Below are 17500 nucleotides of genomic sequence, written 5' to 3'. Positions count from 1 at the left end.
ATAGTTTCTCAGTGATCGGTTCATTCATTAGTCAGTAGGTGATCGGTTCATTCATTAGTTAGTTACTCGTTAGTTAGTGATCGGTTCATTCCTTATTTAGTTACTAGTTTGTTAGTGATCTTTGTTATTGATCGGTTCATGCATTAGTTAATTAGTGATCGGTTCATTCATTAGTTAGTTACTAGTTAGTTAGTGATCGGTTCAGTCATTAGTTAGTTACTTGTCTGTTAGTGATCGGTTCAGTCATTAGTTAGTTACTAGTTGGTTAGTGATCGGTTCAGTCATTAGTTAGTTACTAGTTGTTAGTGATCGGTTCAGTCATTAGTTAGTTACTAGTTGGTTAGTGATCGGTTAATTCATTAGTTAGTTAATTGTTAGTTAGTGATCGGTTCATTCATTAGTTAGTTACTAGTCTGTTAGTGATCGGTTCATTTATTTTGTTAGTTACTAGTGAGTTAGTGATCGGTTCAGTCATTAGTTAGTTACTAGTTGGTTAGTAATCGGTTCAGTCATTAGTTAGTTACTAGTTAGTTAGTGGTCGGTTCATTCATTAGTTAGTTACCAGTTAGTTAGTGATCGGTTCATTCATTAGTTAGTAAGTGAGTTATCAATTAATTTGTTATTAGTTCATTTTATGAACTAATTTATCTAGAGTTATGACTTTGTTTGTTAGTTCATACATTATTATTCACTTGTTAGTTGATTATATGTTGATTTGTAATCAGTCATTCATTATAAGTTAATTTGTGAATAAGTTATTCGTTGATTTGTTGTAAATTTGTGCGTGGGATGATTACTGTGTTTACTTGTGTTTGGGGTTAAAGTAACACCTCAATAGAGCTAGTAAGTCGCCATTGCTCATGGGACCTATGAGACCGAAAAAAATGAATGGGAGTCAATGGAGAGAAAGTAATTTTTTTCTGTTCCCAGTCTTTATATGCCCCGGATTACACATATGTTGTTTGTGGATTTAAATGATAATTTTTCATGCAAAGAAAACTATAATTTAGCGGGTAGGAGTTTGATACGGTTAGTTTTTGTGTGGGGCACTTTGTGGACTACAACTCCCGCTGCTCCGGACGCGTATGATATACGTCACCACCACTCGCAAACAGATCCCACAGTCGGAACAAGGCTGTGTCTTTGGTGCACTTTACCACCTTCTTTCAAGGAGAGCACAAAAGCCTTAATCGAGGTGAAAACCACTACAAATCTGGACATGTGGAGGGTTTTAGTTTTAGCACTGTGAGTTGAGAAGTGGAGGGAATGTGTATTGATGTGACGTCGCATATGCGACGTGTAGTCTTTGTCGTTGGGTCTTTTCCACAGCCTTTAGCTGAATAATCATACAATATACTGTCAAACTCTTTACGTGAATTTTTTTTATTTAGACCCACACAAAACATATGTGTAATCCAAGGCATTTAATGAGTGGGATCAGAAAATAATTACTTTCTCTCCATTGACTCCCATTCATTTTTTTCGGTCTCATAGGTCCCATGAGCAATAATAAATAAATAATAATACATTTAATTTAGAGGCGCCTTTCAAGACACCCAAGGTCACCTAAATGGCGACTTACGAGCTCTATAGTTGCTTAGTTGTGTTTGAGGTTAAACACCTCACTAGTTGGTTAGTTGAGTTTGAGGTTAAGAAACGTTGCCTGTTAATAAATCCACTTCTGGAGCATTCAAACAGTGTGCGACCATCCTTTTTTCTGAGGTTAGAACACCTCACTAGTTGGTTTTGTTGTGTTTGAGGTTAGGCTTACTCACTAACAGGTTGAACTCTCACCTTTGACCTCCAGTGCAGCTTCCTGACCGTGGCTTTAGACATGGCGGCTCACCTGGGAACAGGGAGGAGAGCCCAGTGTTAGCACAGCGTTAGCACAGCGCTAGCTCAGTGCTAGCTCAGTGCTAGCTCAGCGCTAGCTCAGCGTTAGCCCAGCGTTGAGGACGGCGATAGCCTATAGTTAGCACAGCGTTAGCAGAGTGAGCCCCACGTCGCTGGGGGACCTGCTGCCCGACCATGTCATTGGGGGGGCTGCAGTCCCACCATCTTACTGGGGGGCTTGCTGTCCCGTCAGCTCAGAGGGGGGAACCGAAGGCCCACTTGCTGCGGTCATTAGCCTAGTGGTTAGCGTGTTAGCGTTCTAACCTGGTCAGCACCTCTTCCTCTCTGCTACAGTATCTGGGAACAACACACACACACAAACACACACACACACACACACACACACACACACACACACACACACACACACACACACACACACACACACAGACATTCCTACTATCCTATAACACAGAAACAGACTTTCATACTGTGTGGAGGGAGGTGACCACTACAGGTATACTGGTATGTATGGAGGGAGGTGACCACTACAGGTATACTGGTATGTATGGAGGGAGGTGACCACTACAGGTATACTGGTATGTGTGGAGGGAGGTGACCACTACAGGTATACTGGTATGTGTGGAGCGAGGTGACCAGGTACAGGTATACTGGTATGTGTGGAGGGAGGTGACCACTACAGGTATACTGATATGCGTGGAGGGAGGTGACCACTACAGTGATACTGGTATTTATACTGGTATGACTGGAGGGAGGTGACCACTACAGTGATACTGGTATTTATACTGGTATGAGTGGAGGGAGGAGACCAGTACAGGTATACTGGTATTCATACTGGTATGTGTGGAGGGAGGTGACCACTACAGTGATACTGGTATGTGTGGAGCGAGGTGACCAGGTACAGGTATACTGGTATGTGTGGAGGGAGGTGACCACTACAGGTATACTGATATGCGTGGAGGGAGGTGACCACTACAGTGATACTGGTATTTATACTGGTATGACTGGAGGGAGGTGACCACTACAGTGATACTGGTATTTATACTGGTATGAGTGGAGGGAGGAGACCAGTACAGGTATACTGGTATTCATACTGGTATGTGTGGAGGGAGGTGACCACTACAGTGATACTGGTATTTACACTGGTATGTGTGAAGGGAGGTGACCACTACAGTGATACTGGTATTCATACTGGTATGTGTGGAGGGAGGTGACCACTACAGTGATACTGGTATTTACACTGGTATGTGTGAAGGGAGGTGACCACTACAGTGATACTGGTATTTATACTGGTATGTGTGAAGGGAGGTGACCACTAGGCCTAAAAAAAAAATTGTTTGGTTCCGGTTTCCGACCGACCCTGTCAATTTATGTGCGACCCAAATTATTTTATGAGCTTTAAAAAAGTAGAAAGAAATACCATTTCTTTTTTTTTTATGCAAACTATAATTACGTTTTGGTACAGCACCTCTTCATTCTATACAAGGATGAGCGAATTTTCTCGTTTTTAAATGAAAACAACCTACCTATCATTCGCTGCCACTGGAAAAAATAAAAAAAATAAATAAAATAAATTCCCTACCTACCCATGAACTCAACTTACAACCAACAGGAACCAAACTTTTTTATTTTTTAGGCCCTACAGTGATACTGGTATTTATACTGGTATGTGTGGTGGGAGGGGAGGAATGTGTGGTCCTACTCTGTGCTGCTGGTGTGTCAACATGAACTTGGATCTCTCTTCACAAGAACACTAATGATTAACCTGAAGTACCAAACACACACACACACACTGAAACACACCTTGCATACTGGGAACTCATAAACACACCTCTAAAAGCCGACAATATAAGCTTTGGTTGTTCTGAACCGCCACTCAAACCAGCCTGACCCTTCATTAACGTTACATAACAAACCTCCTCTATTCAATAACATACCTCCTTTAGAAAAAACCTCATCTATACGATAATATACCTCCTCTGTGCCATAATATACCTCCTCTATACGATAATATACCTCCTCTGTACCATAATATACCTCCTCTGTACCATAATATACCTCCTCTATATGATAATATACCTCCTCTGTACCATAATATACCTCCTCTGTACCATAATATACCTCCTCTATATGATAATATACCTCCTCTGTACCATAATATACCTCCTCTGTACCATAATATACCTCCTCTATATGATAATATACCTCCTCTGTACCATAATATACCTCCTCTGTACCATAATATACCTCCTCTATATGATAATATACCTCCTCTGTACAATGATAAACCTCCTCCATACAATAATATATATCCCTATTCAATAATATACAGTAATGTACCTCTTCTACAATAGTATACCTCCCATACAATAAAACACCTCCTCAATACAATAATATACCTCCTATTCAATAATATACCTCCTCCATACAATAATATACCTCCTATGGAATAACATGCCTCCCAAACAATAATATACCTCCCCTATACAATAATATACCTCCTCTATACAGTAATATACATCCTCTATACAATATTATATCTCCTCTATACAGTAATATTCCTCCTCTATCCAATAATATACCTTCTATACAATAGCATACCTCCTATAAAAGAATATAGCTCCTCTATACAGTAGTATTCCTCCTCTATACAATTCATACCCTCTACACAATAATAGACCTCCTTTAGACGACAATATACCTCCTTTATATATAGTAATATACCTCCTCTATACAATAATTTACCTCCTCTATACAGTAATATACCTCCTCTACACGGTAATGTACCTCCTCTATACAATAATATACCTCCTCTATTCAATAATATACCTCCTTTACAATAATATACCTCCTCTATTAAATAATATACCTCCCATACAATATACTAGCAGGTGTAGTTGCTAGCAGGAGGCGTAGTAAAGGGGTACAGTGCAGGAGGAGGAGCAGGAGGAGGAGGAGGAGGAGACGTAGTAAAGGGGTACAGTGCAGGAGGAGGAGCAGGAGGAGGAGGAGGAGACATAGTAAAGGGGTACAGTGTAGGAGGAGGAGCAGGAGGCGTAGTAAAGGGGTACAGTGCAGGAGGAGGAGGAGGAGGAGGAGGAGACATAGTAAAGGGGTACAGTGTAGGAGGAGGAGCAGGAGGCGTAGTAAAGGGGTACAGTGCAGGAGGAGGAGGAGGCATAGTGAAGATGTGCAGGAGGAGGAAGAGCAGGAGGTGCATCAGGAGCATCTCGGGTGAATCTAGGATGAGGTGGTGGTGTAAACACTGCTGCTCCACCGCACATGGTGCTGATGCGGTCATCAACCGCCTCCGGTCGGCTCCTCCGGTACCGGATAGAGCAAACATTAACCCCCCGCTAAACCGCCGCGAACCCGCCGCTATCCCTGCTAACCCGCCTCTAACCCGCCGCTAACCCGAGCGGTGGTCCAGAACCCAGCGATGTGTGAGCCGCGGCGGAAGATCTGCTGACGGAGCGATGAGACGCAGCGACCTCCTCCCGCTCGGAACCTCCACCGCTCAAAATCCTCGTACATGACATGATAACATAATGTAGAATATAATGTAGAATACACCATCACCTACCGTCATGCTGCCGCTGCTCCTACAAGACTCTCTCTCTCTCCCTCTCTCTCTCTCCCTCTCTCCTCTCTCTCTCTCTCTCTCTCTCTCTCTCTCTCTCTCTCTCTCTCTCTCTCTCTCTCTCTCTCTCTCTCTCTCTCTCTCTCTCTCTCTCTCTCTCTCTCTCTCTCTCTCTCTCTCTCTCTTTCGCTGTCTCTCTCGCTGTCTTTCGCTCTCTCTCTCTCGCGCTCTCTCTCTCGCGCTCTCCGTCTCTCTCTCTGCAGGTAATCCAAACCAATGAAATAGTCGCTCGAGACAGTGTAGTAGACGCGTAGTAGCCTTGCTTATACACTCTGTTTGCGCGTGCGTGTGTGTATGAGAGAGATTGTGCGCGCGCGTGCGTGTGTATGTGTACGTCGCTGGACCTCGCGATCATAATGCCAATTTTTTTATATACGTGTTATGGTATGTTATAAATGTAGTAGGGCCTATTTATATTCTATCTATCTATTTCATATTCAGCCATATTAATAACATAACAAAATTTGATCCTTATATATAACTATTACAATTATAAGAAAACCTTTTCATATAAAACTATAATAACATATAAATAACAATTAATAAGGATAATCTCATATGCGTTAATACCTATTTAAATATTGCAGTAGCAGCTCCGACCAGATGGGGGCGCCACAGGCCAACCTTAACCCCGAGCAATTATGGCGTCACATAAAGTGGGCTAAACCAAACCATTTAGCCATCACAGAGAGAGAGAGAGAGAGAGAGAGAGAGAGAGAGAGAGAGAGAGAGAGAGAGAGAGAGAGAGAGAGAGAGAGAGAGAGAGAGAGAGAGAGAGAGAGAGAGAGAGAGAGAGAGAGAGAGAGAGAGAGAGAGAGAGAGAGAGAGAGAGAGAGAGAGAGAGAGAGATTATGAGGGGTTTAATATAGAAGCTTAGTCCATCACACACAGGAAGTGTGTGATGTCAATAAACTGATGTGTGTATGCGTGTGAATCTGAATCTGTGGGCAGAGGGACGAGATGTTGACATCAGAGGACTTTTGGTTTCCTGTTGTAGTCCGAGTATATCGACCAATCAGCTTTCAGCTGGCTCTGGCTGCATGGAGGAAAACAGTCCTAGTTCACAGACTAGTTGGAGAACACACTGACCAGGTTAGACTAGTAAGAAAACAAAATGACCAGGTAGAGACTAGTTAGAGAACACACCGACCAGATAGACTATTTAGAGAACACTGACCAGGTTCAGGCTAGTTAGAAGACACACTAACCAGACTAGTTAGAGAACACACTGACCAGACTGAGAACACACTGACCAGGTGGAGACTATTTAGAGAACACTGACCAGGTTCAGGCTAGTTAGAAGACACACTAACCAGACTAGTTAGAGAACACACTGACCAGACTTGTGAACACACTGATCAGACTTAGAGAACATACTGACCATGTAGAGTTAGTTTAACTCTAAGTTAGTGTTTTGGATGCCAGGTCTACCTTGAGGCCAACCTGGTTTTGGTCTCTCAGGACGGATCTGAAACACACCTGGAAAACATTTCCTTTAAGTGGTGATCAGCTGCCAGTAGAGCAGCTTTTAAACACTTTAAAGGGCTCTGTCCTCTTCTGGAGAGGAGCTGTACTCTTCTGGAGAGGCCTCCAGAAGGTCCTCATAGGTCCTGGAGGCCTGAGAGAGACAGAGAGAGAGCGAGAGAGAGCGAGAGCGAGAGAGAGAGAGAGAGAGAGAGAGAGAGAGAGAGAGAGAGAGAGAGAGAGAGAGAGAGAGAGAGAGAGAGAGAGAGAGAGAGAGAGAGAGAGAGAGAGAGAGTGAGAGTGAGAGTGAGAAAGAGAAAGAGAGAAATCTCTATTATATGTATTCTTTTAATTATAAATAACAATATAATTCATATTATATTATCATTCTGATTAAATTGATCTGTGGATGTATACATATATTTATATGTATGTATATATTATTTTATACATATATATATAAGTATATATCTGTGTATCCATCTCTTTAAGGGAACGCATGGTTCTCTAATCCCGGTGAGCTTCAGCCTCGCGCTCGGAACAGGCTGCTGCCGTCTCGTGCCGACGATGGAGTGCGCGGGTTTCTGCGGTCGTTTATATCAACTCTATTTTTAGGCTAAATAATGTCGATTTTGGTTTTATTCGCTTATGTGACATTGTTTTGCGATGTGAAAGCGATGAGACGGTCCAACGGGAGAATCAGGAGGGATTTATGTGATTTTATTTGATTATTAACATGTGATTTGTTTTAAGTTGAATCGAGAGCGCGCATCGCCAGTATGCACGAGGAAACCTGCCAAAGTAAGATTAACTTTCTGTTGTCTGTATTAACGTATTATTTACATATTATTAACATGTTATTCACATTTTATTCACATGTTATTTACACTTTATTGACATATGTGTTCCGGCTGGTTATTGACTGTAAACAAGCTTACAATTGGTTCGTTAAGATGAACTGGTTCATAAACTAGGCAAGTACCTATACTTGTGTGTTGGTATAGTAGATGAGAATATGTGACTATAAACTAGGTTTAAATAAATTGTTCAGTATATACTAGTTTAGAATAGGGTAGTGACTATAAACTAGCTTAGAAAAGGTTAGTGACTAAAATAATAAATTGTTCAGTATAAACTAGGTTAGAATTGTGTTGGTTAGTATGAACTAAATAAGAATAGGTTAGTGATTATAAACTAGGTAAGAATAGTGTTAGTGACTATAAACTAGGTAAGAATAAATTGTTCAGTATAAACTAGGTTAATTAGTTTACTGTCTATAAACTAGGTTAGAATAGGTTAGTGACTATAAACTAGGTTAGAATAGGCTTGAAGGTGACTGGACATGAGGTTAGATATAATCTAATAATATAAATTAAGTCTGAATAGTGTTAGACTCTGTCTTCCTCACCCTCTTCAATTTGATTTCTCTTCAGTTAAAGGTGCTTTGTTGGTATGGAGAATAAACGTGTAACGTTACCTTGCCAAAGTTTTTTAGTTATTTAAACGACTAAATTAAAAATGTCGATTTTGAATTATAAACAATTAAATAACAATTAAAAAGGGTTAATATAAAATACTAGTCATACATACAGAGAGTTGTATTGTGCAGTTATTTCTATAGTGCAGTAGAGCAGTCACTTGTTAACATTGCAGACTAATGCAGGAGGCAGGTACAGTAGAGAAGTCTTTAGTTTTACTGTGTTGTGAGGCGTACGATTCCCTCTCAGGTGACCCAACGTGCCGATCCAACTGTCCTGTATCTCCCAAATAAATATGGCCGTTAGTTTAAAGAAATGGAAGGGTTCCTGATGCTCTAGTTTGTTCCTAAAGTGTTTTATAGGCAGGGTTCCTGGTGGTCTAGTTTGTTCCTCTGTTTTAAAGGAAGGGTTCATGATGGTCTAGTTTGTTCCTCTGTTTTAAAGGAAGGGTTCATGATGGTCTAGTTTGTTCCTATTGTGTTTTAAATGAAGGGTTCCTGACGCTCTAGTTTGTTCCTTTAGTGTTTTAATGAAAGGGTTCCTGATACTATATTTAGTTCTGGACTTTTCTCAGTTCTCGATCACAGTAGTCAAGTGGTCTGTGTATATTTTCCTGCAAGTCTGCTTTGGTTGCTGGTGGATTATTTTCAATTTTCTCTCTTCTGTGTTTCCATGAGCCTGATAACATCCTACTTCTGTTTTACGTGTGTTATTTGGTGTTTACGTTGGACTTGGAGAGCGGATTTAGAGTCTTAGTTTGGTGTTTGTCCCATTATCTAAAGTCTTAGTAGGCAAGGCGACCACAGACTTCACTGCTGTTGAGAACAGTAGGTTGTGGACTCCAGTTGATGTTCTTCTGAAGGCCTAGAAGGCCCTCCTTGTCTCTCAGATCCTTCAGAGCTCTGTGGAGGTTTCTGATGTATACTCCAAGGTAGGTGTTGTGTTCTATGTACAGACTAGTAAGAGAACACACTGACCAGGTTCAGACTAGTTAGAGAACACACTGACCAGGTACAGACAGAGAACACACCAACCAGATACAGACTAGTTAGAGAACAGACTAACCAGACTAGTTAGAGAACACACTGACCAGACTATTTAGAGAACACACTGACCAGACTATTTAGAAAACACAATGACCAGACTAGTTAGAGTACACACTGACCAGACTAGTTAGAGAACACACTAGGTAGGTAGGTGGTGTATTGTAGACTGTGACTTATAGGAACTTGTGTTTTTGTTATTGTAGGCTGGGTAAGTTTTGCAAGGGTTTACTGTCAAGGCCCAAGTTTGAGAGGTACTCTGCCGAAGGTTTAGGTGCCACAGATGGACGGACAGACAGACAGACAGACAGAGGGACCGACAGACAGAGAGAGGGACAGACAGACAGACGGACAGGGACAGACAGACAGACAGACAGACAGACAGACAGACAGACAGACAGACAGACAGACAGACAGACAGACAGACAGACAGACAGACAGACAGACAGACAGACAGACAGACAGACAGACAGAAAGACAGATAGACAGATAGACAGAGAGAGGGTCAGCCATTCCAGTATGACGTCTAGTGAAGGTGGATGGTGGAGGTAGGTGAGGTTATTACAGATGATGACATCACAGCCTGGTTCAAAGGTTCCTTCACAACGATGTCATTAAATCCAGTAAAGAATAACCTTATCTCTCTCCCTCCCCTCTCTGTCAAACTCTCCCTCTCCTTCTCACTCTCTCCCCCCTCCCTCTCACTCATAGCCTCTCTCTCCTTATCTCTCTCTCTCTCTCTCTCTCTCTCTCTCTCTCTCTCTCTCTCTCTCTCTCTCTCTCTCTCTCTCTCTCTCTCTCTCTCTCTCTCTCTCTCTCTCTCTCTCTCTCTCTCTCTCCCTCTCTCCCTCCATCTTTGTCTCTGCATGTTAATCTCTCCTTTATCCATCATGGTGTGTGTGTGTGTGTGTGTGTGTGTGTGTGTGTGTGTGTGTGTGTGTGTGTGTGTGTGTGTGTGTGTGTGTGTGTGTGTGTGTGTGTGTGTGTGTGTGTGTGTGTGTGTGTGTGTGTGTGTGTGTGTGTGTGTGTGGTCCAGAAGTAGGTCACAGCTGTTCACTACAACATGTCACCTCCTCCACTGGAACACACCTCCCTTCTCCTCCTCTCATTCCCGCACTCATCTGCCCCCTCTCCTCTCCATCTTCTCCTCTCCATCTTCTCCTCTCCTCTCCTGCTCGGTATCAATCTCTCCTCTCCTCTCCTCTCCTCTCCTCTCCTCTCCTCTCCTCTCCTCTCCTCTCCTCTCCTCTCCTCCTCTCCTCTCCTCTCCTCTTCTCCTCTCTGCTCCTCTCCTAATGTGGTGGATCCAGTAGCTCCTTATAGGATGTGGTATTTAGGGTGTTGTTGATGGCAGGATGTCTAGTGATGAGGTGGTCCGGTCCATGGTCATGGTACCACTGGTATTTAGGGGGGTGTTGATAACAGGATGTCTAGTGATGAGGTGGTCCGGTCCATGGTCATGGTACCACTGGTATTTAGGGGGGTGTTGATAACAGGATGTCTAGTGATGAGGTGGTCCGGTCCATGGTACTGGTACCACTGGTATTTAGGGTGTTGTTGATGGCAGGAGGTCTAGTGATGAGGTGGTCCGGTCCATCGTACTGGTACCACGACTAGAACCAACTAAAGGAGTCATAAATACATGAATGTGTGTTCAGGGCCCAGAGACACAGCGGTGTTCATCCATCCTGAAGACCACCACACCAGCTAGTCCGAAACCAACCTTCACCAATTCAGCTCCTAAAAAATCTCAGCTTTCAAAACCTGAAATGCTAAAGTTATTCATAATAATCCATTGTCACACATTTAAAGTACCACACAAAGACAAAGGTTCACTCAGGGGTCAAAATGAGCTTTCCTAAAGTCGATTACTTCAATTCTTTCAAAGACATCAGTCTGGTATCTTGTTCTGTACTGTTTCTTCACACTACATTGGTCTTTTGCCAACTGTAACTCATAGTATGGTGATTGACAGCTATCTTTGGTTAGGGACATTTCATGAACAGCTCCAGCTGTCTCTGGGGAAATCCGCTCGCCCTAATTTAAGTTAGGTATTCATTGTTAATATTAGCACTTTCATCCCAACCATTTATTACTACAGGTCGACTTACTTATAGTTACTCCTTATCTCATGTATTCTACATGGCAGAGGACATCTTTGGATGTATGTAGCTCTGCTAATAAGTGTATGCAAAGCCAAAGATTAAAGTCCAGGTGGATGGGTAACCAAGGTGTCTAATCCAACAGTATCAGAGAAGATGGAGACGGGGAGAAGGAATTTAACTACAGAACATTTTTGGTTTTGATTTTCATTTGGAAACATGTGAATCTGAGTATTTTTGTATAATCTTAATATTTTGTTCTCTCTCTCTCTCTCTCTCTCTCTCTCTCTCTCTCTCTCTCTCTCTCTCTCTCTCTCTCTCTCTCTCTCTCTCTCACTCTCTCTCTCTCTCTCTCTCTCTCTCTCTCTCTCTCTCTCTCTCTCTCTCTCTCTCTCTCTCTCTCACTCTCTCTTGCTTGTTTTCTCTCTCGAAATCTCTCTCTCTCCAGGTAAAGAGGAAGATGTGGAGGGTGGGGGGGGTAGGGGAGAGGGAGAGGAGGAGGGAGGAGAGGGTGATGAAGGAGGGGGAGCAGAGGAGGAATGGGATGAGGAGCTGGATGGAGAGAACGAGGGAGGACTGCGGATGACGAGGACCGACACCCTTCACTCCACCACCAGCTCCACGGCAACGCAACGCAGGAGAGGTCAACACGCCAAGAAACAGGTCTGAACCTCATGTTACATGTTAGAGGTCAGAGGTCGACACGCCAAGAAACAGGTCTGAACCTCATGTTACATGTTAGAGGTCAGAGGTCGACACGCCAAGAATCAGGTCTGAACCTCATGTTACATGTTAGAGGTCAGAGGTCGACACGCCAAGAATCAGGTCTGAACCTCATGTTACATGTTAGAGGTCAGAGGTCGACACGCCAAGAAACAGGTCTGAAGCTCATGTTACATGTTAGAGGTCAGAGGTCGACACGCCAAGAAACAGGTCTGAAGCTCATGTTACATGTTAGAGGTCAGAGGTCGACACGCCAAGAAACAGGTCTGAACCTCATGTTACATGTTAGAGGTCAGAGGTCGACACGCCAAGAAACAGGTCTGAACCTCATGTTACATGTTAGAGGTCAGAGGTCGACACGCCAAGAAACAGGTCTGAACCTCATGTTACATGTTAGAGGTCAGAGGTCGACACGCCAAGAAACAGGTCTGAACCTCATGTTACATGTTAAAGGTCAGAGGTCGACACGCCAAAAAACAGCTCCGAACCTCATGTTACATGTTAGAGGTCAACACACCAAGAAACAGGTATGAACCTCATGTTACATTTTAACAAGCTGAGAAATCGGATGTTCTTCGGGTACCTGTCTGTTAGGGTTCAGGGGTTAGTGATGATGATGCTCTCCAGGGTTAGGGTTAGGGTCAGGGGTTAATTATGACGATGGGGTCCAGGGTTAGGGTCTGAGGTCAGGGGTTAATGATGACGATGGGGTCCAGGGTTAGGGTTAGGGTCAGGGGTTAATGATGAAGATGGGGTCCAGGGTTAGGGTCAGGGGTCAGGGGTCAGGGGTTAATGATGACTATGTTCCAGGTCCAGGGTAATAATCAGGTCCAGCGCGCTCCCAGAGCCCTCTACTGTCTCAAACTCAACAACCCAATCAGGAGAGCCGCCCTGTCCATCGTGGAGTGGAAGTATCCTTTCCACCAATCGGCCGTCAGAACACATCAGCTGGAATCTAATTGACTCACATTTACATTTAGGGCCTTCAGCAGATGCTTTTATCACAAAGGGACTTACAATAAGTACATTTGTCATCAGAGAGTCAAACAATATATCGATGTCGGTACAGTTAAGATGATCATAGAACCAAGTGCCAAGCACTAGCAATCGCTAGGTTAACCCATTCCCCGTATACAGTAGTGATAGCTAGCTAATGCAGATGCTACACAATTATGAATAAATGCAGCATACAGTAAGTGCGTGCATTAAGTGTGTAGTGTACATTAAGTGCCAGGAAGTACAACAAACATTAATGGGAGTGGGGGACTGGATGACTATGCAGAGTCTAGGTGAACTCTGAACAGGTGAGTTCTGAGTGCAGACATTCGTGCTCGTCTTTACAGTACAGACCTCTCGTGGTTTCCTGTGTGAGTCCTTGACAGCTTCTGCAGGCCTTTCGATATCTTTATTCTGTTAGCCATCTTTGCTAACTGTGTAGCGTTGGGCGTGTCCAAACCATTCCCTGAGGACGACTCCAACTCAACCAATCATGACCTGGTGAGTACATACTGCCAAAAGCACTAATATTACCTGCTTAGTACTAACACTGCTTGCAGTACTTATGCTACCTGCTGAGTACTAACACTGCTTACAGTACCAATATTAGACTGGTTAATACCCATCCTGCTTCAAGTACTAATACTACATGCTGAGTACTAAATCTGCTTCCAGTACCAATATTAGCCTGGTTAATACCCATCCTGCTTCAAGTACTAATACTACATGCTGAGTACTAACACTGCTTGCAGTACCAATATTAGCCTGGTTAATACCCATCCTGCTTCAAGTACTAATACTACATGCTGAGTACTAAATCTGCTTCCAGTACCAATATTAGCCTGGTTAATACCCATCCTGCTTCAAGTACTAATACTACATGCTGAGTACTAACACTGCTTGCAGTACCAATATTAGCCTGGTTAATACCCATCCTGCTTCAAGTACTAATACTACCTGCTGAGTACTATCACTGCTTACGGTAATAATATGAACCTGTTGAGTACTTAAACTGCAAACGATACTGATACGACCTGCTGATGCATTTTAGGAGCAAGTGGAGTACATCTTCCTGATCATCTTCACCATCGAGACCTTCCTGAAGATCCTGGCCTATGGTCTGGTCATGCATCCCAGCTCCTACATCCGCAACGGCTGGAACCTTCTGGACTTCGTCATCGTCATCGTCGGGTCAGGACGGAGGGGCTAGGGGCCGGGAGTTAGGGATTAGGGACTAGGGGTTAGAGTTTAGTGGCTAGGGGTAAGGAGTTAGGGATTAGGGGTTAGGCGTTAGGGATTAGGGACTAGGTGTTAGAGTTTAGTGGCTAGGGGTAAGGAGTTAGGGATTAGGGGTTAGGAGTTAGGGATTAGGGGTTAGGCGTTAGGGATTAGGGACTAGGTGTTAGAGTTTAGTGGCTAGGGGTAAGGAGTTAGGGATTAGGGGTTAGGAGTTAGAGATTAGGGACTAGGGGTTAGAGTTTAGTGGCTAGGGGGTTGGGGTTAGGGATTAGGGATTAGGGATTGTTGTTAGGGTGAGGGTGCTAGGGATTGGGGTTTGGGGTTAGGGGTTAGGAGTTAGGGGCTAGTCGTTAGGAGTTAGGGATTAGAGACTAGGGGTTAGGAGTTAGGGGCTAGGGGTTAGGATTTAGGGATTAGAGACTAGGGGTTAGGAGTTAGTGATCAGAGACTAGGGGTTAGGAGTTAGGGATTAGAGACTAGGGGATAGGAGTTAGGGATTGGGGTTTGGGTTAGGGTTAAGGTTTAAGAGTTAAGGGTCAGGGGCTAGGGTTGACCCTGGGTGACCTGTGTTGCAGACTGTTCAGTGTTGTCTTGGAGACGGTGACTCATAAGTCTGGAGAAGTGTCGACCACCAGCCACCACACGCCGGGGAAGCCAGGAGGTCTGGACGTCAAGGCCCTCAGGGCCTTCAGAGTCCTGAGGCCGCTCAGACTGGTCTCTGGAGTACCCAGTAAGCCTGTCTGTCTGCCTGTCTGTCTGTCTGTCTGTCTGTCTGTCTGTCTGTCTGTCTGTCTGGCTGTCTGTCTGTCTGTCTGTCTGTCTGTCTGTCTGTCTGTCTGTCTGCCTGTCCGTCTGTCTGTCTGTCGACCAGTCAACCTGTCTGTTTGTCTACCTGTCTGTGTGTCTGTCTATCTCACTGTCTGTCTGTGTGTCTGTGTGTTTGTGTGTCTACTTGTCTGTTTACCTACCTGTCTGTCTGTCTGTCTGTCTGTCTGTCTGTCTGTCTGTCTGTCTGTCTGTCTGTCTGTCTGTCTGCAGGCCTCCAGATCGTGCTGAACTCCATCATGAAGGCCATGGTTCCTCTGCTCCACATCGCGCTGCTCGTCCTCTTCGTCATCATCATCTACGCCATCATCGGCCTGGAGCTCTTCATCGGCCGCATGCACAAAACCTGTTACTACATAGGAGCAGGTACACACACACACACACGCACACACACACACACACACACACACACACACACACACACACACACACACACACACACACACACACACACACACACACACACACACACACACACACACCTGTTACTACATAGGAGCAGGTACACACACACACACACACACACACACACACACACACACACACACACATGTTACTACATAGGAGCAGGTACACATACACACACACACACACACACACACACACACACACACACACACACCTGTTACTACATAGGAGCAGGTACACATACATACAGACACACACACACACACACACACACACACACTCACACACACACACACACACACACACACACACACACACACACACACACACACACACACACACACACACACACACACACACACACACACACACCTGTTACTACATAGGAGCACACACACACACACACACACACACACACACACACACACACACACACACACACACACACAAACATACCCACACACACACACACACACACACACACACACACACACACACACACACACACACACACACACACACACACACACCTGTTACTACATAGGAGCAGGTACACACACACACACACACACACACACACACACACACACACACACACACACACACACACACACACACACACACACACACACACACACACACACACACACACACACCTGTTACTACATAGGAGCTGACTGATAACTAACTAACTGATACTTACTAGCTGGTTACTCTAACCAGATAACTACGGGGAGGACGAACCAGTGCCCTACTAGTTGACCTGATAACTAACTAGCTGGTTACTCTAACCAGATAAATACATGGTTGACTACCGTGCCCTATGCATTGACCTGATCACTAACTAGCTGGTTGCTCTAACCAGATAACTACATGTATGACTACCGTGCTCTATGCATTGACCTGATCACTAACTAGCTGGTTACTCTATCCAGATCACTACCTGTATGACTACCGTGCCCTATGCATTGACCTGATCACTAACTAGCTGGTTGCTCTAACCAGATCACTACCTGTATGACTACCGTGCCCTATGCATTGACCTGATCACTAACTAGCTGGTTGCTCTAACCAGATCACTACCTGTATGACTACCGTGCCCTATGCATTGACCTGATCACTAACTAGCTGGTTGCTCTAACCAGATAACTACGTGGAGGACGACCCGGTGCCCTGTGCGTTCGCGGGTCACGGGCGCCAGTGCATGCTGAACGGCTCCGAGTGCCGTGGCCGCTGGGACGGGCCCAACGGAGGCATCACCAACTTCGACAACTTCTTCTTCGCCATGTTGACCGTCTTCCAGTGCATCACCATGGAGGGCTGGACTGACGTACTCTACTGGGTGAGTACCACTCTAGTACTACTGTAGGACACTATACTAGACTACAGTATACCATACAAGGCTTTACTACACTAGACTATATACTATACTTTACTATGCTATACTACACCACTACACTATACAGTATAGTGTAGTGGTGTAGCATAGCATAGTAAAGTATAGTATATAGTCTAGTGTAGTATATTATAGTGTAGTATAGTGTAGTGTAGTGTAGTCTATACTACACTAATATACTGCTATACTATCGTACACTATGTGTTTATTAATTGGGTCTAGAGCTCCTCTATGTGTCTCTATATATAAATCTATATCTTTACCTTTCTATATGTTTCAATATGTTTTTATATCTTCTATATCTTTCTATATCTATCTCTATATTTCTGTGT

At 44.0% G+C, this 17500-nt stretch overlaps 2 protein-coding genes across 6 annotated transcripts in view; one reads left to right on the top strand and one right to left on the bottom strand.

Moving 5' to 3' along the window:
- The window catches only part of magixa (MAGI family member, X-linked a), a 22560-nt gene extending 16986 nt beyond the window's left edge, over positions 1-5574 (bottom strand). For all 5 annotated transcript variants that reach the window (XM_030355013.1, XM_030355024.1, XM_030355042.1 and 2 more), the window contains exons 1-2: positions 5438-5574; positions 1795-1846 (exon numbers count right to left, since the gene is read on the bottom strand). In XM_030355013.1, the coding sequence (XP_030210873.1) occupies positions 1795-1836 (42 nt within the window). In that variant the 5' untranslated portion in view covers positions 1837-1846; positions 5438-5574. The remainder of the gene's footprint in view (positions 1-1794; positions 1847-5437) is intronic.
- Positions 5575-12043: 6469 nt separating this feature from the next.
- cacna1fb (calcium channel, voltage-dependent, L type, alpha 1F subunit) overlaps positions 12044-17500 on the top strand; it is a gene marked incomplete at its 5' end in the record, with an annotated part of 27572 nt that continues 22115 nt past the window's right edge. The window contains 7 exons of the mRNA XM_030353734.1: positions 12044-12244; positions 13115-13215; positions 13696-13801; positions 14352-14491; positions 15115-15269; positions 15578-15730; positions 16918-17114. Of these exons, the coding sequence (XP_030209594.1) occupies positions 12044-12244; positions 13115-13215; positions 13696-13801; positions 14352-14491; positions 15115-15269; positions 15578-15730; positions 16918-17114 (1053 nt within the window). The remainder of the gene's footprint in view (positions 12245-13114; positions 13216-13695; positions 13802-14351; positions 14492-15114; positions 15270-15577; positions 15731-16917; positions 17115-17500) is intronic.

This window comes from Gadus morhua, chromosome 1 (assembly GCF_902167405.1).
Source record: "Gadus morhua chromosome 1, gadMor3.0, whole genome shotgun sequence".
In the NCBI taxonomy this organism is placed as follows: Eukaryota; Metazoa; Chordata; class Actinopteri; order Gadiformes; family Gadidae; genus Gadus; species Gadus morhua.
The sequence above is the reverse complement of the archived record's forward strand: the minus strand, read 5'-3'. Positions and strand labels throughout refer to the sequence as shown.